The sequence below is a fragment of the Lissotriton helveticus genome, chromosome 7, assembly GCF_964261635.1.
Source record: "Lissotriton helveticus chromosome 7, aLisHel1.1, whole genome shotgun sequence".
NCBI lineage: Eukaryota > Metazoa > Chordata > Amphibia > Caudata > Salamandridae > Lissotriton > Lissotriton helveticus.
This window is the reverse complement of record NC_136068.1, coordinates 1102224532-1102247102: the sequence shown is the minus strand read 5'-3', so window position 1 is coordinate 1102247102 and position 22571 is coordinate 1102224532. Positions and strand designations below refer to the sequence as shown.

The 22571-nt window shown below is 44.1% G+C and overlaps 1 protein-coding gene across 1 annotated transcript in view; it reads left to right on the top strand.

Annotated features, from left to right (window-relative positions):
• TTYH2 (tweety family member 2) overlaps positions 1-22571 on the top strand; it is a 423103-nt gene that overhangs the window by 318701 nt on the left and 81831 nt on the right. Inside the window, exons 7-8 of the mRNA XM_078654259.1 lie at positions 9976-10045; positions 10572-10627. Of these exons, the coding sequence (XP_078510385.1) occupies positions 9976-10045; positions 10572-10627 (126 nt within the window). The remainder of the gene's footprint in view (positions 1-9975; positions 10046-10571; positions 10628-22571) is intronic.

Here is a 22571-nt window from a genome sequence, read left to right as displayed (position 1 = left end):
CCACCTGCCAATCCTAGGCATATTTAAAAACCCATAATCAATTTGAAAAGTGCTGAGCATCCATTCGCAAAGCGTAAAGTAGGGCTTGGTGAAATGTATATCACGCTGCGTAATTTCAGGGATTGCGGTTTTTACGTGGAATTCGCAAAATGATGTCACCTTGCGTAATTCCGTACCATGAGCAATACAAATGTATCACGATCCTGCCATTTAGGGAGTGCGTTACATGGGAAAAATAAGTGCAGGTACTCATTAAAATGAGCTAGAGGTGAATTGAGGGGCGGGGCTGGAAGCGGTGCGAAGAGCATAACACGATGATACTAAACGACTTCTGTATTAGTTGCAGCACATACCAGAACACATGAGCAATGTGTTTATATAAACAAAGCAGGTTAACTCATTACATTACTCAAAATGAAAGAGAAATGCGATAATATGTTAACATTTCCTTGTTTTTACAATAGTTGCACCTTCTTAATGCCATACTGTTAATTGCTGTTGTTTGGCAAAGTACTATATGTTTTTGAGCATGTGAGTAGGAAGAAACTGAAAATATCCCCTCTTCGAACCAAAGCTCTTATGGCGCCTAGCAAATGAAGCAATTCATCATGACCCTCCCCAGAAGATCTCTCCTGTCTCTTACATCGATCTATCCATTTATCCTTTCATACTACCATTCACCTGCTGATGTCACCATTTAACCTTTACATTCTGTCATCTATTCAGTCTTTCATCCATCATTCAGTTTTTCACCATTCCGTCTGTCCACCCTTCATATCCAAACCTATCCATCCATCTCCAAACCTATCCATTCATCCTTTCACTCATCCGTCTCTTTATCCACACTTTCGCTCATCCATCAATCCTTTCGCTCCTCTATCCATCCACCCTTTCACGCAATCCCTCCTTTCACTCATCCATCATCCACCTGTTCATCCATGGTCCCTCCCTTTCATTTATTCATCCATCCAATCTTTCTTATCCACCCTTCATCCAACCTTTTATCCAAACATCCACCCTGTTTCACCCATCCATCCATGCTTTCACTCATCCATCCATCATCCACCCTCCCTCCCTTTCATCCAACCATCCATTCTTTCACTTATCCACCCATCATCCACCCTTTTATCCAATCATCCACCCATCCACCCTTGCTCACACATCCATCCATTCACTCAGTTACCCATCAGCCCTCCCTTTTATGTTATTTATGAATCTTTGGCGCCCAGCAGACATGTACACACAAACTGCCACCCATTTTCTTTAAAATACCCCCTGAGAGTGTCTTGATTCTCTCTCTTTTTCTCACTTTTTTCTTACAAAAAACAGGCCTACAAATGCAGGCAAACCCGCAAACATAAGCAGACACACAAAATACTTGGGTATGATAACAGCCATGTTGTACTCTTCACCTACCATGGCCGGACTGGTCGTAGCCTGATTGCCACTGCCAGGGGACTGGCATGATTCCTGTGTTTGCACAAATGTACAGGATAGTGTGATTGTGATTAACAGCACAGGGCCTGAACAGAGACACATCCCATTCGTAGCCACCAACACTCGCAGCCAATGAACCTACCTTTTCATGAGTACAGGTACTCTTCTCAGCAGTAGATTAGTGCCGGTGCTCAGAGTGTTAAATCTAAGAAGTGCTGGTACTCCGTAACGGTGAGGACCGGCCCATTTCAAGCACTGAATTTAAGGTAGAAATTTACCACAAGCCCATCGGAACAACAGAAAGCAAAATATCAAAAACAGAAGAGGAAGTATCCCCAGGACACAGCGTACTAGTGACTTATAGGAGTGGAGAGAGAAATATAACCAAGAAAGAATTCTTTCTTTGTTTAAGAAACCCCTCACTCACCAACCAGGTTGGTGACATGCTTCGTCATCGGGGGTCCACCACAGTGGCTGAGTGCCACTTAGGTGTGCTTCGGTGCCTGTAACTACAGCGGGCAGGTTGACAGTATAGTGAATCGGCGAGGTTAAAACATGTCTTTGTAGTACTCCCTAGTGTTTATTCTGGGGTTATAAGACAAAGATTAAAAACCAAGTGAGATACTTATGTTGGCTTAACTGGCCAAAAAGTATTAGTTTATTAGTGAAAAAAAGTGGTCAGCATGTTTCAACCATAGATTAACATTTATAAGGTTTTCGTCAGGACCAAATGCGTGAAACGAGCGGTCTACGCACGCTAAGGCGCACCCAACCCTGAATCCACAGAATCGCCAGACCGTGTACTTACGGTTCAGCCAGCTCACAGCTTTTCTGTGTAAGGAGTGGGCAAACAACTTCTACCCTGCACTGCTCCGAGAGCAGAGCAGCCCCGCCAGCCCGCAAAGTAGCATGGAAAGCAGTACTGACGGAAACGTAAAATGATAATAACTCAACGTTATCATTTTATGTTTCCTTTACTTTGCACTGCTTAAAATCAGTGGAGCGAAGCTATTTTGCCATAGCGGAGGAGCCGTCACTGGACTGTGGGTATCCACAATATGAGCATTTTGCCTAGAGATTCGATTTACATTAATGCATTGGAAAGTGCAGCAGTATTACTGTGATGCTGTTCTGGCCAATTCCCAAATCCGGCCATCACGGGATCCCTGCTGATGGCAGTGCCCTGCTTTCCCGACTCGTTAACTCCACACATTTGACTCACTGGCTGATCGCTCCAAAGATAGATGCGGACCGAAGGGAGTTCTGCAATCTGTCTCCGTCAGCTCTATTATCAATTGTGATATTGATTTTGTTACATGGGCCTTGGCAGGAGCAGAGCTAGTTGATGAATGAAGGAGCTGCAAGCTGGTTATATGGCTGCTCAGGAGGAATATTCATGTTGCAAGTTCCCCTTATTGGTGTACATTATTTATACCCTTCTGTGCATACTTAAATATGTGTAATGAGGAAAGGTTCGCAAATGTGTAGCACTCTGCACACACCATCTTTGTACATACACCATCTGGCTCACCCAGAAGTCTATCTTTTTTATATGCTCCACATTGCACACACTCTGAATTATAGCACTGTGCACACACTGTCCGGTACATGGTAAGTTATTGTAGCATCTCTTTTTAAATGGTACATACTTCATGTTAATAAAACTGTCACTGTACATGTTACAGACAATTGTTGTGTATGTGCCAAAAGCTCAGGGTGCTAGACCGACCAAAGTGAGGCTCTTCACTGAGTACTGCACCTTCATCAAAGATGGGTTTCACTTAGTGTTCCAAGAATTACATATCAGCTGGTCCAGCTCACCTCGCCATTCTGATATCAATAAAATGGGTATTGCCAAGTTGGATAACACAACATTTATAATTAGTATTCTGAAATGGTGTTGACACTGTCTGATGATCAGTTTATCATTAATGATTGACTGGCTGTAGAGCCCTTGTTTATACAGAAGTGTAAAAAATCCAGCAATGACTTTCACCTGACAATTTTTTACTTTAGTGTGAACACAAACAATAATAGACCTTTGTCTTAAGTTGATGCCCGTGGGAAGAACCGAATGCCACAGCTCCAAGAATGTGATGGCATGTCTTGGTACTTTAGTCATGTATGGCCGGCCCTCCTGGGCCCACTGAGTCAGTTGACGCAGCACTCGAAAGCAGCATTGGCGGAAGCAAGGAGTATATCATTTGCAAAAAGGCTCATGCCCCTGGGTCTTGACGTGGTCCCATTTGGAACAACGTGCACACTCCGTTCTGGTCTTGTCACAGGTCTTCGTTGGTTGTCTTCGCTCATGGACATTTGAGGGGCTATTGTAGGAGATACTGTGCTTTGAAGAGTGGACAGGACCTTACCCTTCAAAGGAAGACACTAAAATGTCTTTGGGAAGGGGATGCCAATTGATGCTGTCAAGAAGATCATCTGCAGGAGAGAGGCTGGTTTCACTAGCAGGAGAAGCCACGAATCTTCTTATATTCTATTTGTGGTATACCTAGACAATAGTTCTTGGAGTCAGGAACGTCCCCCATCGCCTTCTGGTGAGAATCACAGGCAAGAAAGGAAGTTTAAAAGTGGAAGATATACTGCAGGACATTTTTTGTTTCCAGCCCAGGGAAGACCTGGCTTGGCAGTTCGGGCTGGACTGTTCCCAAGATGTGCAGGGTCAAGACTGATTTGCATATGGCTAAGTCCTAACCCAGGGTGGCGTGGATGAATTAAACCCAGATCTTGAATTAAACCCAGATCTTTGTGACCCTGGGTGAATGTATGCTTTGTGCAGCATTCCATCCATCATTTGTTCTTTTTGCTCTTGAGAAGGCACTTTTTCCCCAGCCCTGCCCCAAACCTTTTCCAAAAAACAAGATAGAAGCCACTTTGCATCATGACTTGCAGAAACAGCTGACGATATGATTACGTGAAGAGAACATTTGAAAGAGGCTGGAACAACTAACAAACTGCAGCTTCTACATGTTGACGTCCTGGTAGACACACAATACTACTGTTTTCCCCAATATGGCAACCACATGTGCAGTCTTATTATGGTGCAAGTCTGACAGTCCTTGTCATCTACTGTGACAACAGACACAGGTCAAATACACACAAAACGAATTTGTATATCTGGGCAGCATATACGAACACACATGATTGCTACTTATCTGATCTAAGACTATTTTTAAGCCTATACATAACCCAAAAAATAGACCATAATAAATAATCTTTTTCTAGGGCTGACAGTCATGATGTGGGCGCATACAATGTTTATGGCTAAATTGTTGGGGCAGTAGGACATGCACTGATATGTGGAAGTGTTTAATAAAGTAAAATACTGCAGCCAAAGAACAGTTTTATTCATAGCTTATTCTCTGCTTAAATGCAAGAAAACACAACTGAGCAAAAAAACACTTAATCTGGATTTTCTCGAACATGTTCAGTAACAGGGGAGACCGCACATCCCAATTTTCTCAAGGTCCAGATTTTTACCACGAGTTCCCCCAGTGATACATTTCGTCAAATTAAATACATTGACTTTTGGGAATGGGCTTTGTTACTGTCAGGTAATGACTGCAGAGTGAGGGGATGAATGATGCAACAAGTGGGGCATGAAGAGGGACGCAATCTTACAGAGCCAGCATATACAGTGCAAGGTTTATAGCCGTCTAGTGCCAGACTGTCAACTTGTGGCAGGTTGACACACCTTGAGGATTACCAGTTTCGGGGTGGAGGGAACGCATCAACCTCCCTAGTAGCACTGCAGGATTAACAAGGTAAAGGTTCCAAGTACGTGCCAAAATTGACAGTCACAGAAATTGGAAATCCGGCCAGATAGCTATGAATAATTTTATTAGCCAAGTATGTAAATGGTGTTTAGGGAGCAAGAACCTTAAAATACAGTTAAGAAATGCAATGAGGAAGGTGTCATGTTTTTGTTATCCCAGTAAAGCACAGGGTAAACACTCGACTCTCCTGTGATGATTTAGTGTGCATGTTTAGATCTGCTAATGTATGAGATTAAAAACCGGAGAGGCGTTATTCCTTCCTGTCATTTCAAGTTACCTCCTGCTGTTCGGGTGCGCTAAACGCACAATTCATGCACATCTCATCCGTGGCCACCTAGCTCACGCTGCTAAAAAGGATGACAGTTTGAGTTATTTTCTGTGTCAAGTAGTCATCAGCTTAAGGGGAATTAAATGGATGCAACCTTATAATTCCACACTATCTGAGCAAATCAACCAAGAGTAAAGAAACTGAATGAAATGCATGATCTCAAGCGAACTAGGGAAACACGTTTTTTATAAATTAAGTTTAATCGTCAGTAAAAACCTTCCTCTTGTTCTCAGACAGCAGCAAAAGGATTTGGAAACGGCATTCAAACAGTCCATCTTTAAAGTCACAAAGAATGCTATTAATAAGGCAGTGAAAGAGGAAACTCTTGATGTGTGTGGTTCACGTCTGGAACTATATATCCTCTGGGCAATTATTTGATATGATCACTCTGAGTTATCAAGGGCAGTTCAAGTGAACCCTTATTACAACTCATCGTGCATCTCTCAACCGCAGAGAAAGCGAGAGGATCATTCGGAGGCCATGTTCAATCAAAACTTGGCCTCTCTACCATGATATGGATAGACTGTGTCACAGAAATGAAACCGACTGCACAGGAATACAGAGACGGGCGTAGAGCCACAAGAGTCTAGAAAGCCACATACAAACACCCACCCACATACATAGAGCCATACATATTCAGAAACATTACCACTGGCACGCAGACACAGCCACAAATGCATGCAGATACACAAACATAACGCACATGTAGACATACACACAGTGACCTAGAAACCAAGCCAACCAGTATAGCTTTTTTTATGTTAGTGCTTCTACACTGATTTATGATTCTATGGGTGCAGTTGTGAAGATTTCTTAGTAGGAGATTATAAACACAAGTCAATGGAAGGATGTGTGAACGGGTTTAGGGATGAGTGAATGCTTGTTGAATTAGTGAGAGAATACAAAGTTAGATGGTAAGAACAGCGCGTTTTATGGATGAATTGATGCCCAGGTGGCCAGTGATAATGGTGGCAATATAGAATTCTTCACTACCCCTGTTACTGCTCTCACTCATCATACACATACTCGCCCATTCATCCGTTCAAAATCGAAAAAACCTGGGGGGGTTTTACGCAACGATCTACATAACCCCAAACATGCACACAAACTTACTGATATATTTCTAGATACTTTCACTAATAAAACAACACTAATTTACTTTACCAAAACCTGTTCCTCATGTATAGCGCACCGACCCCTTGTAGTCACAATCATAAAAGTTGCTAAATAAATACTTCTCGATTCCTTTAATTAGGCATTTGAATTAGGTGTGGCACTCAATCAATCACAGCTGTAATGTGGGTCCTCTGCCACTGAAAATACAGTTTAATTTTTCAATAAAATGTCTTAAACTGGGAGACTTTTTTACTGAAGTTAACCTCAAAATAGTTGAAATTATTGTCACTTGAAAGCTAGTGTTATAAACTACACCATTCAAAATAGTAGCTATCCTCTGATGCTTGCACTGCTTTAGAAGTGATATGTTCTTCTGTCTTAAGGGTTAAAGTATGAACAGGTGTGCGAGACGATGTGAACACACAAAAGTAGTATACTTATAATTTATACTGGCGGGGGCTTTCGAAGCCCTTTTCTCCTTTTTTTTTTTTGTCTTGCAAAACTGGACAGTCTGCATTGGAAACTGTAAGGATTTCGTATTAATAATCCACATTTGTAAAGCGCACAATCACCCGTAAGGGTCTCTAGGCGCTGGGGGCCGTCGGGAAGATTAAGCGAGCTATTGCCCAGAGTCACATGGTGCTGGGCTAACCTGCCGCCGGAGCCGGGATCGAACTCTGATCCCCAGATTCCAGCGTCAGTCGCCCTGGCCTCGGCGCCACACCTCTCCCTCAGTTCATAACAAACTAAGTCTGCTGTTGGCATGAGCCGAACCAGTGATCAGCAGGTTACACGCAGGTGTCTGCAAGGAGGCGCAAAACACACTGCTAAAAGAATTTGTGTAGTTCACTTTAGTTTACATATTCCTATTCTAATGGACTTTACATTTTTTTATGAGTGGCTCTGCACCTTTTCGGGCTTCTAATTTACCGGTTCCAGCGTACATACCCTCCACCCTATAAACTACACACTAATCCCCGAGAAGTCTCTGGTACTCACATTGGCTACAGGGGTACAATAACATGATGTAATTCATCATAATCGGAGGAGAAATAAGACGTCTGGAGAGAACAAGGGGCAAGCGATGAAGGGAAGGATGGGTGAAAGCAGTCACGGTGCACTTTACCTGCATTCACTTCCCTTATTCCTTCCGGTATCCAATCTTGAATTGTAACAACCGCTTACTTATATGGACTTGCTTCCTTTTCTCCGCAAATGCCGTTCTTTACAGTATTCACACACTGCGATGGTGATAGGCAGGGTGGGGGAGGAGAAAAACCTAACAAAAGAAAACCATGATGCCATCATAATTAAAGGTGAAGTGCGTCGGCTGTCGTGCTGATTAGAATTAAAATGTAACCTGCAGGCTCGTGCAGACAAAAAAGAACGGCGCGGGGCCTCCCCTGAAGTGCCACCATGGAGATGAAGCGGGGTGCTGCGCTGATGAAGCGAAACACGAATGTGTGTGAAGTGCTCTGAAGAGTGGTTATAAAAAAAAAGTTTGGGAGCAGAAAGTGAAATAGAAGAAAGCGGAAGCCGACAAGTCCTGGGGCTCTACTCTAAGGGAGTGAGCAAGTTAGGAAAAGGAGGGAACAGGAAGCCAAATCGCCCACTAGCAAGCAAGGATTTTTGCAAGACAACAGACTAAACAAATCCAAAGCAATGGGAGCAGTCAAAGCCCACAAAGTACATACAACAGTTCATCCTGACAGCGCATGTGCTGTCTAGGCTTGAGCTAAAAGGAAGCCAATTGAGTGCCAAACCGCTCACTCCAGCATTTGATAGTTTTGACAGCAAGATTAGGTGGAAGAGACCTGGGAGGCAGAGGGTGGGGGGAGGGGAGTCAAAGAGGAAGAAGATGAAAGGAGAGATTAGGAAAGAGGGAATGAGGAGGGGTGGATTGGAAGTAGAAAGCTGCCCCCCTCACCCCCCCAAGCATTTGTGCCATCCTGGCTAACTAGTAAGGAGTGGGAAGGATTGGTGAATGAAATGAAATGTGGTGGGGGAGCTTAGCCTGTGGGAAGAATTCAAGTCTGGCAGAGTGTTGGACATGTCGATCGTTCTATGTGCAGTGGCGGCCGCCACTAACAAAGGGTGGTGAGGCTGGGAAGGGAGCGCGTACAGGGGGATGGGGACGTGTTAATAATAATAAAAAGAACTTACCTGACGCAGCAGGCCACCTCTTCCGTCGGGTCACTCCTGCTGGCCTCTTCCTGGTCCCAGCAGCCCCTTACACAGACTCCCACCCAATCACCGTGCTGCAGAGCAGCGTGGGGATTGGCCACAGCGGGCAGGAAAGACAAGATGCTCCGCTCAGGTCATGGAGTATGTGGGTTTTCTCTAGCCCGGCTGCTGCTGAATGTAGCCGGGCAAGAGAAACGTAAGTGCCCATGTGTGTTCTGGTCAGCCTGAGAAGGCCGGCCAAACACATATGTGTACTTAGGGAGTCCATAAGCACTCCTCCTCGCCCCTCCCCTCCATGCACAAGCTGGCTCAGAGCCAGCAAACGAAAAATAAACAGATGCTAGAGCATTTTTTATTTTTCATTTGCTGGCTGTGTGCCAGGCAGTGGGGCGACGCACTTCCCATCTCAACAGATTTCTATGAACATGAGATTTACTTCAAACTGAGCAGGAATAAAAGTATTAAGTGCCATATGAGCATGATGAAAAGGTAAAATGTCAATCCCGGAACAAGACGTTTAATTTGTCTCTAAATCAATTGCAAGGCTAGTACCCAAGCCCCTCATTCTTAACACTTCATACAGATCACACAGTTATTGTCACAAGCAGCATCCATAAAGCCAAACCTATATGAAGAAAAAACTTGCCGCCTTTTGACACCGATCAGTGTTCGTTGGACCACCCATACAAGGCTTTGAGTGAACCTCTTACAGAAGAGGTTTCCAATCTCGCCACTCAGTGACGGTGTATCCACAGTTTGGTGATATGAGACTTTTTAACAGCCCTAGAAGCTTTTGGAGTTATGTTAATAAAAAAATTATTTTTCACAGACCAGCTTGCTTCTGCTTACATATAAAGTCTTTTCATAATGAAAAAGCCACGCAGGGCACAATTGCATTTTTATAGTGCTATATTATAATTAACAAGAAGCTTTGCAGATATTTTAATTAGCTCTGCAGATGACTCTTGTGATTGCACTCTGGAGATGGCTGTTCTTTGCTGGGTTCCATGAGTGTAATCGAGGTACTGCTCAAATTGCCCTGCGGCCCAATCTGTAGGGAACCAATCTTTGTTTAGTAATGTTCTCTGCTGATGGTTAATTATATTCTTTCTCTAACAGGGAACGAGTGACTTTTGTGTGGCTCCAGACAAATTTATCATGAACCAGACACGAGATCGACTCAGCACAGGTAATGGGATCATCTGGGTATATAAGCAAGAAAAAGGACTGTGAGGGAAACTGGACCTATTGCACATACTCTGTGTGTGAGAGAAACTTGAAATGCTGCTGCTGCTGCTGCTGCTGTGACTGTTTGGTATGTATGTGAGGGTCAGGAAGCTTGCATTGCTGCCATTGTACCTGTTTTACATTTGAGGGAAGCTTGATCTGAGGGAGGTTAAGATGCCCTTGGTGATGCTGCACAGTGCTCGCTACTGTGTGTGTGTGTGTGTGTGTGTGTTGAATGCTTTGCTGCTGCCTGTGATTTGCCCCTTCTGTGCAGAAGACACTTGCACTGCTGCTGCCCACACTAAACCCGTTATGCGCCCAATGCTCGTTTGCAGTGCTTCCGTTCTTGCCACACCTGATTTTGTGTGCCGGACCCTTGAACTGATGCCACCTTGAATGTACTTGTTCTGTGTGTGAGTGAAGCTTACACTGATACTTATGAATTACCTGAGAAAGCCAACCCCAATTATTTTTGTTTGCTTTTACAGATGTTGTCCACTACTATCTGTATTGCAGCCAGAGCCTCATCAACCCCTTTCACCAAGTAAGGAACACATTTTTGGGGCAGTGTGATAAAAGAGAGGTGTTTGAGGGGGGAGGGAAGAATGGTTTCCCAGTGTACAGTCTGACATAGTTTGCTTTTATGGCTTGCATTCTGCTTTTCTCTGCACTGCTCGGACTCTAGAACCACCTGTCCACCAATGCTGCTGTGACCAGAAGTCATAAGTTGGTTTGCATGGCACGGTGCATCAGTTGCTCTTTTTACTGTCTCCTTGGGTTGAGCAGGGAAAGGGTGATTTCTCTCTGCAGCCACTGTGCTAGCTTAGAGTGCATAGAATCGCACAACTGGCAGGAGACTCGAGAAGGATCACAGAGTGGGAGAGAACCCTAAATGGCAGAACAAACATCCAAATGGGCTGAATGGACGCGTATTAGAAGAAACACACTGACACACAAACAGGACTGGGAAGTGCCTCAGTGACACTGGTAAAAAAGATACAAGTTGAAAGCAGAATTAAAATGGGGGAAAACATGTTATATATTATGAAACTGCCAGCCAAATGGAACCTTAAGCATTGCAACATAGTTACTATAACCAGGTATACAGTATTTATAACCAGGCATACAGTATCTGCTCACGACAGTCACGTCTTTTCAGTGATTCAAGAACATTTCTGTAAATATAATATATGTCTGGGTTGTACACGAGAAGCCTTGAGCACACTAGAAGGCTTCATGCACACCCATTCAGGATTGCCTAGAAAGCACTCTTCAGAAGGCAATTTAAGTGACACTGAAACTGTGTTTCAAAGTTGCAACTAATTGTCCCTTTGTTTTTGCCACAAAAATACCCATTTTGGTTCTACAGTGCCCCATAACTGTCCATTTTCCATTTTAGTGAGTTATTCCATGCCTCAATGCAATATTATATTTCTTATTCTATGTCTGTGGTATGCTTCTGGTACAATTTTGAAAACCAGGGCACTCTATACAGAGGTCTTTCTGAAGGTGACACTAAAGACCCTTCAACAGAAAATCATCCTCGTGCTGAATCTGAAGTTTTGTTTCCATGGTTGATTCGACACAAATAGGCCAGAAGACTGTATAATCCACTATTTTGCTTTTCGGTCTGAATGGAGGTGGGCAAGGAGAAAGTAGAAATCCTTTCTCCAAAACTTTCCTTCCTCCTTGCCCCACCCACCCCTGCCACTTCCTACTTCATGTTGCCTTACAGCAACAGAAACCTTCAAAGGGAAACTGTGCTGTCTGCTCAGTCATTCGAAGTTTGCTTATTTTTTGGTTTCTTGAGTGTAAATGGGGAGCTGGCCAAGGACTACTCTGGAAAACGTTGGTCACTGAGTCTGTCCAAGGATTTACGTCAACATACAAAAACATGAACAGTTATGAACAGTCACTGCAAAAGACAAGTTCCACAAAATTCACAGAGTAGCAGATGAGATGGCTCTGTACGGTACGTCATGTGCTGCATGGATTAATGTATAACAGGAAAGCCACAGATTCAAATACTAGAAAGGCTTACTCAACCTTTTCTTATTGAGGAGATGATAAAGTGAGCAACATTGAGTTGTGCAATGACAACTGTCTTTAGTGTGTATAGGCAACAGGCTTTCTAAAGTGTTAAACAAGTATACTGGTTTCATATTAGCATGCACATCCTTTGCATTGGCTTTCCTTTGTAGGGCGTAGCATTGAAGTGGTCTGGTGTGGGAGTAATTTAAAAAAAATATTTTTCTTGTGCAGTAACAAAAAGTACTGAATCTCTTGCGCTGTAAGTGCAAGATCACACTTTTTAATAACACCTCATCTTGTATCACAGAACTTGCTGATGGATACTTCTAACCACAGATTCCTCACCTTTAGAATATTTCCCAGGCACTAGACTGGATCTGAAAGTTTTCATAGCAGTGCTCCAGAGTGCCAGGTGGCACTGTGTGTCTATGCGTGGACTGGATCTCAGCTCCCTTTTCCCTCTGTTTTTCAAATGGAATTCCAGCGTGGAAGGGGAAAATATCCTCACCTAAAACTACAGGGTTCAAACCACGTTGTGACTGTTGTATAGAGATGTCAATAGTGGACCTGCAGGACGTGTGCCTCTGGTGTTTTTGCTCGGTGTACAACTCCAATTAATGTGAGGACTGTGCCCTCATGCACCTTAAGGTAAATCAGGATCATGAAGCAAAGCTGTCCATTTCCGGACATTGAAAGATGTCATACGAGTCACAGTTTCTGCTTAAAGTCAAAAGCGTGGAGTACTTCCCTTTCTCAAGGCTATTCCCACAACAGGTCCTCTTGGTGGCCAAGGACACCCAGTATGTCAAATTCCAAATCAAATCATACTGGAAACACAAAAGGCGAAGCAGGTCTCAATCCCATCGTACCACACTATCTAAAGAGAAGTCACAAGGTTGTCAAGGTGCCATTAGGTCTTGCTCCTGGTCTCCAATTCAGGCGCTCATCCACAGTTGATCCTGATGTTCCTTGAGTTACTTGGGCCATCGATTATTGGCACTCTTCCACCTCCTCCTATCCCCAAGAAACAACGGGGGCCTCCAGTCAGGTTACTGCCTACGGGTCTGTGCTCTGTATTGTCTGAGCTCCTGGAACCCACCTCTTGTTCCCCATGACTACAGTACTGACTTTCATGCCAGCTCCAAGACCTGTGCTGATCCCTTCTTTATCAATGCCGGTCCCGACATTGCCAGAGAAGGTTCCTCTGCCGACCCTGGTGACTGACCCTGATCTGAATCTGTCTTAACCCTGACTGAGTTTAGTCTCTGACTCCAGTATGGTGCTCCCAGTTCCCGTATAGCCAGATTCAGAAAAAATACTCTACCACAGAACCGTCCTTGGTTGCTCCGCCAGCATTTTGGTTCCGACTCAGAACACAGCTGGCCGAAACTAGAAGATGACAATGGAAAGGATGGGATTGATTTACCCCCACATTATGCTAATGGCAGTTTATATATGGATCTACACAAGGCCAGTGGGCTTGATACTTCCTCTAATACAGGGTTGATTTTCACCCCTTCGCTGTCTGTGAAAGAGAGTACTTCCTTTGATGTAGTCATCAGACGTGCTGCTGAGGTCCTAGATCAAACTTTCTTCTGTTGAGGTTAAAGTAAAGGTGCTTACTGAACTCCTACAGCCTGGCCAGGCTTCTTTTGAGTCCTTACCGCCATTCCGTGAAGCCCTAACAGATACTCATAAAACTTGCTCTTGCTCACCAGTGAACAGGCAGATGACTAGATGCCACAGACTGGTGCCTAGTGCTCCTCATTTTCTTACACAGCATCCTACTCCTGAGACTTTGGTGGTACAAACTTCCACCAGCAAGGCGGATCCTAATTAGTTCCCCATGAAGCTCCTGAAATGGAGCAAAAAAGGATTGAGACATTCAGGAAATGTTTGTTCTCTACGGCCAGATTAGCCTTGAGGCCGGTCAAGGCAAGGTGCCTAATAGGCCATTATAAGCCCATCCTCTGGGGCATGGCCAACAAGATCTTGCTGGCAGTACTGCCAGAGTTTAGGGCCTTCCTTGCTTAAACCATTCAAAATGATCAGGATGCAGCCAAATACATGATTGGGCGGGCTCAAATACTACTGATTGTTTGGGGTGAGCAGGAGGAACTAGTGTGGTGCTCCGTCGTCATGCATGGATAAGATCCACATTCTTTTCTGGAGGTGTGAAGGCATCCCATATGAATATGCCTTTTGATGCAAACTACCTTTTTGGAAAAAAAGTTGTCTCCTTCCTGGAGCACTTCAATGAACACCAAGCCATGGCATGGTGTTTGGGCCTTTCGACCCCTACGAGACAGTTTCTTCATCAGTTTCAGCCCTTCTGAGGCTCCTCCGCAGGTTTGGTTTATAGGCAATGCCAGGCTTACCCACTCTAGCTGCAGTCACCTCAACCCTTTCGTGGACGGGGATTTAGTTCGTTCATTTTCATTGGGTTATGAAACTGCTAAGGAGGTGCATTATTCTCAAGTCGCTCAAGTTTTAGGCCTGTACAGCAATGTTCACCTATTTGATGCCCCTTCATTATGTTGGATAGTATGTCAGGTGATGCCTTTTTGCAGTGGAGAGACTGAGATCATGTGGCTCAACAAATGGGTTTATCCAACTTTGAACCAGACTAACAACTCTCGTAACAGTATCTTCATCTTTTTCAGTTTGTAACTTAGGTAGGTCTGCATGAGTAAGATGTGATTTACAAACCATTACGTTATCTGACCCAAAAAGACACTTCTGTGTTCAGCCATCCTATATTATCTTATCACACCACCCGCCTTGAGGTTGAAACTTGTCCTACCACCAGGAGTCTGTGTGGCTTTGTTGACTGTTACCTCTAGCGCTTGATTGACCGGAATTCGTCCAAACGGATTAACATCTGCAGTTGAACTGAAAAGCATCAGTTAATGAAGTTGTGGTCTATTTCTGGATGTTTCACTGCAAGTAATGTCATTTCGGCATAGTATTCAGGAAGATATCTAGCGTAGCTCATTCTGCCATATGCAAAACACCATGGTATCATAGAGTGTAGGGTGGTAAGATATAAATGCCAATTTCCTTCTCGAGCAGCATGCAACAGAACCAGCAAGACATTTTCAACAATATACACATACGACATCCAAAATGCAGGGAGATCTCCATTGTCATAACAAAGATATTCCAGGAAATACATCCCAAAGCTGTTTTACTTCATCAAAGGCAGCATTCTGCCAAAGGTCATCTAATCTCGGTTGGCATAGGTCTTTTGCAAAGTCATTAACATCCTCAATGAAGGAGTAGGCTATCTGAATGTTCTCTACATAACTCTTCTCCAACCAGGGGATACAATCCAATTAAGCCAGTCTCAACAAAGCTTCACACGCCCACTTGTGTACTCAAACTGCAGGAATGTACATACAGCCGCCTAGTACCGATTATATTGATCTTTCTGCTATCATCTCTGCTCCAATATGAAGGCCAACGTCTTGAAAGCATTTTCCAACAATGGACATGACATTTTAAATGGTGTGAAAGGTGTCCATTCGAAGATGGATTCTGTTGTATGTTGCTATATGCTTCCACACTATCTCAGTTGCTTTTGCTTAGAGAACTTGATCCATTCCCACTACAATTTCCGCCAAATGCAGCGATTCCCTTAAAAGCTCTGACTGTTTCAAAATTTCAGAAACAGTTTTCAACTCAGTAGCAGGGCCAATAATGGTGGGCAAGTAGCTAATGGAATCATGTGATAAACTAACTAGGTCTCTAGTACTGATGTTAAATCCTGTCCAACTTGGTGGTATTGGTGTGATGCTCGCTTCTTGTCTTGTCTTCTTATTTCGTGCTAGCTTCAATTGGGCAACATTTTCTGGCCTGACGTCAGTACTTGACATCAATGGCTGAGCCCAAACTCGTTCACTAGAACCCTACATGAACAATTCTTCCGTATTTTTAGTGGTCAGTGTTCTTTGATTTTTTTTCTCAATGCTTGGGAGAGGAACTTTAAAAGGTTGCGGTCCAAACAACTTTGGCTACACAGGTATACCGTTGACTCAATGAGTTGTCCCCTTACTATTTAGTGTCTTCCACCCTATCAATGTTATCCCATGTTAAGTTATGAAGACATGAGGCTGAATGTTGGTTGGAAGAACAATTTGCTCATTTAAGGTAGCAGCAAGTTTCTGAAGACACAAGGCAGTATCGTTTTCTTCCAGTTGAGAGTATGAAATCACATGACCAAGTCTGTTTAGAGTGCAAAGGTTTTCAACATTGCCTGCCAACGTTTTTTACGGTGTATGGAAGCAACAATTGTTTGGGGGTTAGTGCCTCCCATTTGTTCCTGCAAATATAATGTTTTGACTAAATGATTGCATCAGTTGGGCAACACTTTTGGACGGCTTTGTGTTTTCTGGATCTCCAGTCAGAAGCATGATAACGGGCTTCTGCAGCCACTACGTCCCTACTACAAACTGCTAAGATCTTTAAATCCCAGTTAATGGTTGCACACTCTCGAAGCATTTTGTCAACTCTAAGCTCTGTGCCTTGATTAATTTCTCACACATTGATGTTCCCTTGTAGCATTTTATCTTTCCACAAAATATACATTCTTTAGCATACATGTTTGACTTTAATAATGTTATTTTGTTTAAGCATTTACTCGTGCATTCATTCGTTCCAGCATCATCACTGACGCTTGCTTCAGCTTTTCGCTTACTAGTCTGTAAATCTCTCTTCATGGTAAACAGGCTCCTGCACTTCCTGTGGTAAACTACTTGGGGAACCATGCTGCTTTCCACATTTCTTGCAATGTCGAATAGTGTAATATGATTGCTTACTTGAGCTGCCTCTTACAAAGTGTTCCATGACAAGAAGACCTGCGGGCTTGTCAGGGTAACTCCATGTTGTACTTTTGACCATAAATGAATTACACACTAGAGATCTGAGGGATATGATGTTTTTGTTTGTCTGCTTCATGATGCTGTATAGTCTTTCACCACTGCTCTCCAAAACGAAGTTAATTTTACATGGAGTACTTAATGTAATCATAATTACTATTATTATTATCAATTTATATGTTCACATTAACTGTTGTTGTAACTTTTTTTTTTTTTTTATTAACATAAACAATAAAAAAGGCATCAGGTGACATGCATTGCTTTCACAGTAGTCATATATACATTTCCACGTAGCAAAAGTACTTTTAGGATAACATTAGGGATCATTGGGATACCAACACTACAGTTTCTTTGCCAACATTCGGTGGAGTACAAATATCCCCTCTGTATCCATTCCAAGCTCCCCAGATCCTCCCCCATTTCCCGGGGCGCCCTCTGGCAACATACACCGACCTTTCCCTGAACATACACCAGTCTAGATCTTCCATCCACTTCCCAATCTGCGGCACCTGACTGGCGCCCCAACACTGAGCTATATTACGCTTGGCTATCATGCACGCCAGGGTCACCCATTGTTTCCCATGGGAATTCAGATCAGTTGGCTCCCACACATTTAGTACACAGCGTCGGGCCTCCGCCACCAAGTCCACCCCATAACATCTCAGATCCTTTTGTGGATCTTGACCCAATATTCCTGTACTGCCACACAGTGCCACAGAACATGCATGGACGTTCCAGTCTCTCCACATCCCCTCCGACATTCCCCGCTTTCCGCCAAGCCCATGTGCACCAACCTTGGACCTGTAATGTAGGTTCTGTGTAAAATCTTCAATTACACCAATCTAAGTCGCATTTGGATGGCTACTACTCTCGGGGAGGAAACCGCCTCTCTCCAATCCTTTTCGTCCAAAACTAGTCCATCTGCACCCCACTGTTCCCTGATAGTCACCATAGGATCCTCCATGTGGTTAATCAGTTTCTTATATATCAGCGAGATAGTTTTGGTTGGAAGAAGACCATCTAAGACCCGGTCCTCCAATGGGGAAGCCTCCGGAAGCTCAGTGTCTCTGGGGCTATTTGCAAGCATGGCGTGCCTGACCTGGAGGTACCGGTAACGTTCACACTCCTGCATCTGGTGTTTCTCCTGTAGGGCTGCAAATGTAAGTATCCCATCTTTCCCCCACATGTCCTTAATTTGTGAGATCCCGAGGAGATCCCATATATCAAAGCCCTTCGATCTCCACAAGCTACCCAGTTTCTCCGAGCTCCAGGGCGGGGTCGCCATTGTAAGCCTCCCTTCCCACTGAAGACATCGATTAGCAGCATGCCACACTTGAATCGCGTGCGCCGCTGGCCCAACAAGGGGAAACCGACCATTTCTAGCATACAGTGCCCTAGTGAAATCCCCCCCTGGCATCTGACCGCGGGTCCAGGGGATAGCCATAGATAGAAAGACCGATTTCGCCCAGTTAATGGCGAAACCAGAATATCTCCCAAATATGGCCAGGATGTCCATAAAAGATATCAGAGAGCTCCTGGGAGTGGTGAGAGAGAGCAGGATGTCATCTGCGTAGAGCGATATCTTGTCTTCCCACTCGTGTGTCCAGCGCAACCCACAAATCGATCGGTCCTAACGGACCCAGGCCCTGGCAAGTGGACTGGCATACAAGAGACAGACCCAATCGATAAATTCCTTGCCAATACCCATCTTCCCCAGTACTGTGAATAAGTAGGGCCATTCGACCCTTTCGAAGGCCATGGTCGCATCCAATGACAACAAAACTGCTGGTTCATGTATGCTCGACGCGCCGCCCAGGATCCCTTGCAGTCTCCGCAAATTTAGGGCTGTATTCCGGCGTGGCATAAAGCCAGACTGATCCGGGTGGACCAGGGTCGTGATGACCTTGACTAGCCTAGTCGCCAGCCCCATTTCTTTGCTTTCGACGAGCATGGCGTGAAGAAACGGTGCTGACTTATTCGCATTAAGTTTATATAGCTCTACAGCAATTCCGTTCGGGCCAGAGGTCTTCCCAGAGTGAACCCCCCTAATAGCCTGCACCACCTCCTCATCCATAAGGGGGGAGTCCAGATATTTCATGTCCTCCTCAGAGAGTCTGGACATTAGGATATTGTGTATCATAGCCGCGTTTTCAGCCTCTGTGTATGTACCTGCTGACTTATATACTGACTTTTAGTAAGCTGAGAACTCATCTGCTATCAGTTGCGGGTCCGTCACCTTTCCCGAATATTCCGTCTGTAATTCTGGCACCAACGGTGATGCCAACTCCTCCCTCTCCAACCACGCAATCAATTTTCCTGCCTTGTCGCCATGTTCATAGACCCTACTCTGGGTGTCCGCAATCTGAACTTTAGCTCTGTCCCTAGCCAGACTCCTATATTCATCTCGAAAAAGTCTCAGTCGGTGCAACCCCTCCTGGGTGGCACCCTTCGAGACCTCCTCCTCCAAAGCTATCAGTTCTGCCTTTACTCTATCCACCTCTGCACGACCCTTCCTCCTCTTCATCGAGACCAGCGATAACACTTCACCCTTGATGACCGTCTTGTATGCCTCCCACAGGGTCCGCACCGACTCAACCGCCCCCACTGTGTTGTAATTTTTAATAAGAAAATTCACAATAGTAAAAATTATTCTTTTTTTTTCCATTTACATCAAGGTATCTTGGGACTGGAGTGGTAACACACAAAAGGCAAAGAGTTATGACTTGCTATCGCATATTTTACTTCTCTATGCAGCCATACCTTGCCATTAAATCATATTAAAAACACATCCCCACAAGCGGTACCGATAACACGGTTGGCTCAAGTCCTAAGGGCAATAAACATAGTAAGATGAAACCAACAAGGTGGGCAATCAATAGGCAGACATTCTCATTGATTAGGTGGTCTGCTCTGCACTTCCGTAGCTTGCTCATGTATTGATCAGTGCATGAGAACTCAACATCAAACGGGACCGAATAAACAAATCCTTACAGCAATTTCTATACTGTTTTTCAGTGGCTCCTCCTTAATTCATGTATGCAAACTTATTTTGAAATGTAATTACTAGGCAGTTCCGCGCTGATGGTGTTAATGTGTTTGTTTTTTACCATTCAGCACATTTTAATCATTGGTGGTATTAAACCATGACTTCAAGGTAATTCCATTAATGATTACCACCAGCATAAGCCTACAGTAAAGAACATGTAAAACTTTCAGAATAAACCTGCAGTAACCGTGACACTGCAATGTTTTTCAAATGTTCCCCCTGTCAGACTTCAAATCCAGGAGTAGTATGGTGGGGGAGCCAAATTTGCCTTTCTGGTCTTAACCACTAGATTTGACATCATGATGTTAATTAAGGCCTCCATTTTTTTAGAATTGCAAGCAGATGAAAGGGTACTAATATGGTGGTTAATGGTAACATTGTGTATTTACTGCACTACAAATCTTCAGGACCGTGATAGCAAGCGCTATTTATAAATCAAGCTTGTGTTATGGGAATGGTCCATCCAGCCTTTCTTCCTTACAAGGTAAGTGAAAACAGAGTACGAGTCTAGCCTTTTATTCCTCTTATCACTATAACCTTAAAGAGCTATGATAGCTTGGCTACACACTTGACTACATTCTTTGTACCTGATCTCTCCCATCCTAATATTATAAATGACATTCAATCTTTGAGATTTTTATGAAATTGGATCCATTGATATGTGCTAGCTCTCATTTCACATATCCCCTTCTACTGAAAGCCATTCATCTTCACACAGGATCCTGCTGACAGTACATCCCCAGTCAAACTGTCTCATCTATGGCTTACATGAAACTATTTTCCCTGCTGTTCAGCTCTTGGAGAGGTCGCACTCAAGGTGATGGCTTTTGGCCCAGGAGTCTGTCTCCTGGAGGGTCTTGGCCCGGTAATCTATCTCCAGGGGGTCTGGCCCAGGAATATGTCTCAAGGGGCTCTTGACCAAGGAATCTTTCCTGCAGTTCCTAGACCAGGAATCTGTTTCCTGTCGGTCTTGGACCATGAATGAATCTCCTGCATGCCTTAGACCAGAAAACAGTCTCTTGCGGGTCTTGTTCCAAGAATCGGTCACCTGAGAGCCTTGGTCCAGGAATCAATCTCTCAAGGACCTTGACCCAGGAACCTCTCTCATGAGCACCATCTTCTGTGCATTTCTAGTTGGACTCTCAGATAAGACTATTGTCTTGTTCGCCGAAGTCTTCTTTGAATCATTTACCAATTACTGGGCAAATCTTCCCAGGAATATTGACTACTCACTACACGTCACCTAGCTACTGTGGACTAGGGAGACATGTTGCCTCCAGCAATTTCTTCACACTCTTCTCTCAGGTCCTTATTCAACACTCCATGGAACCCCCCCACCCCGCTTCACAGGACCTCCTGAACAGTATGTGGTGCGCTAGCACTCAACTGCAGAACGTGTCCTTACTTTTTAAATGTACATTGCATCATGTCCCCTTAAAGTGTGCTCTTGTCTGCTAGTTTACTGTCCCTCATACTAATCTTCAAATGTTGATCGCTCTCTTCCTCCGCAGTGTGAGTCCACAGCTTGAGAGGATAACAAACGTTATTTATGAATGAAGGTACTTGTACTACATAGACTACAGTCACTCTCTCTTAGAAGTGTTGAATGTACCGCAGCTTCTTAGAAGAGCATTTTCAGATTGAGAGGATCTGAAGAAGACTATGAGTGTATTAGTACAAGAAGTGTCAGTGATTTTATGGTTATAATTAATGATGATACATGAATATGCAGCCTGTGTCCAGATTTTAGAGTTGGGCCTCTTTCAAGGTAGCAGTCTGTTGCAGTGTTCTGGTTTTGGAATGTTTGATGTGCAGTTAGTGTACGTCATCAGGAATTGATTTTGGTGGTTCTTGCTACTACCTTCTGGAGGCTGGGTGGGAAATGGTGTAGCGTCGGGTGGTGATTGGCAGCGACGTTGTGTCCATTGCCAGCGCCCAGGGCAGGCAAGTATCCTTACACTTTTCTTTTGAAATGTTGTGCCCCTAAAGTTTTTGCACCCAGGTCAACCGCCCCTCTGCCCCACGCTATGCCACTGGTGTATCAAGGTAAGCATAAGTGGTGGTGTGACTTTCAGGATTGAATCAAAGGTTGCTCCTACATTTTGACTTTCGATCTGGATTTAGAGGCAGACCCAGGTTTCAACGATCAACCATTAGGTTTACTTCGTCGTGATGGGCAGGAAGGGCTACGTGCAGTCAGCTGAAGAGTGGTCGAAATCAGGAGAGGGCAGAGGTAGCTTTTTAAGAGCATGGATAACAGATTACTCCTCACGAGATGTGACAAGTGAAGGGGTCACGTATGCATTACTGAGATCAACTGGAGAAGGATCCGAACCAGATTCAAAATGACTTTGAGACTCTTGACGCTTGAGAGGGACAAAAAGGCAGAATTCATGATCTGGGGTTGAAAGACCTCCCTGAGTTCTTGAAGCATGGCTCCACTTTGTTGGCTGCTTCAAGGGAGTTCTCCTGGGTTTTGAGGATGACTTAAAGCCAGGTTTTGATGGTTTTGGTTTTATGTTCCATTATATAGC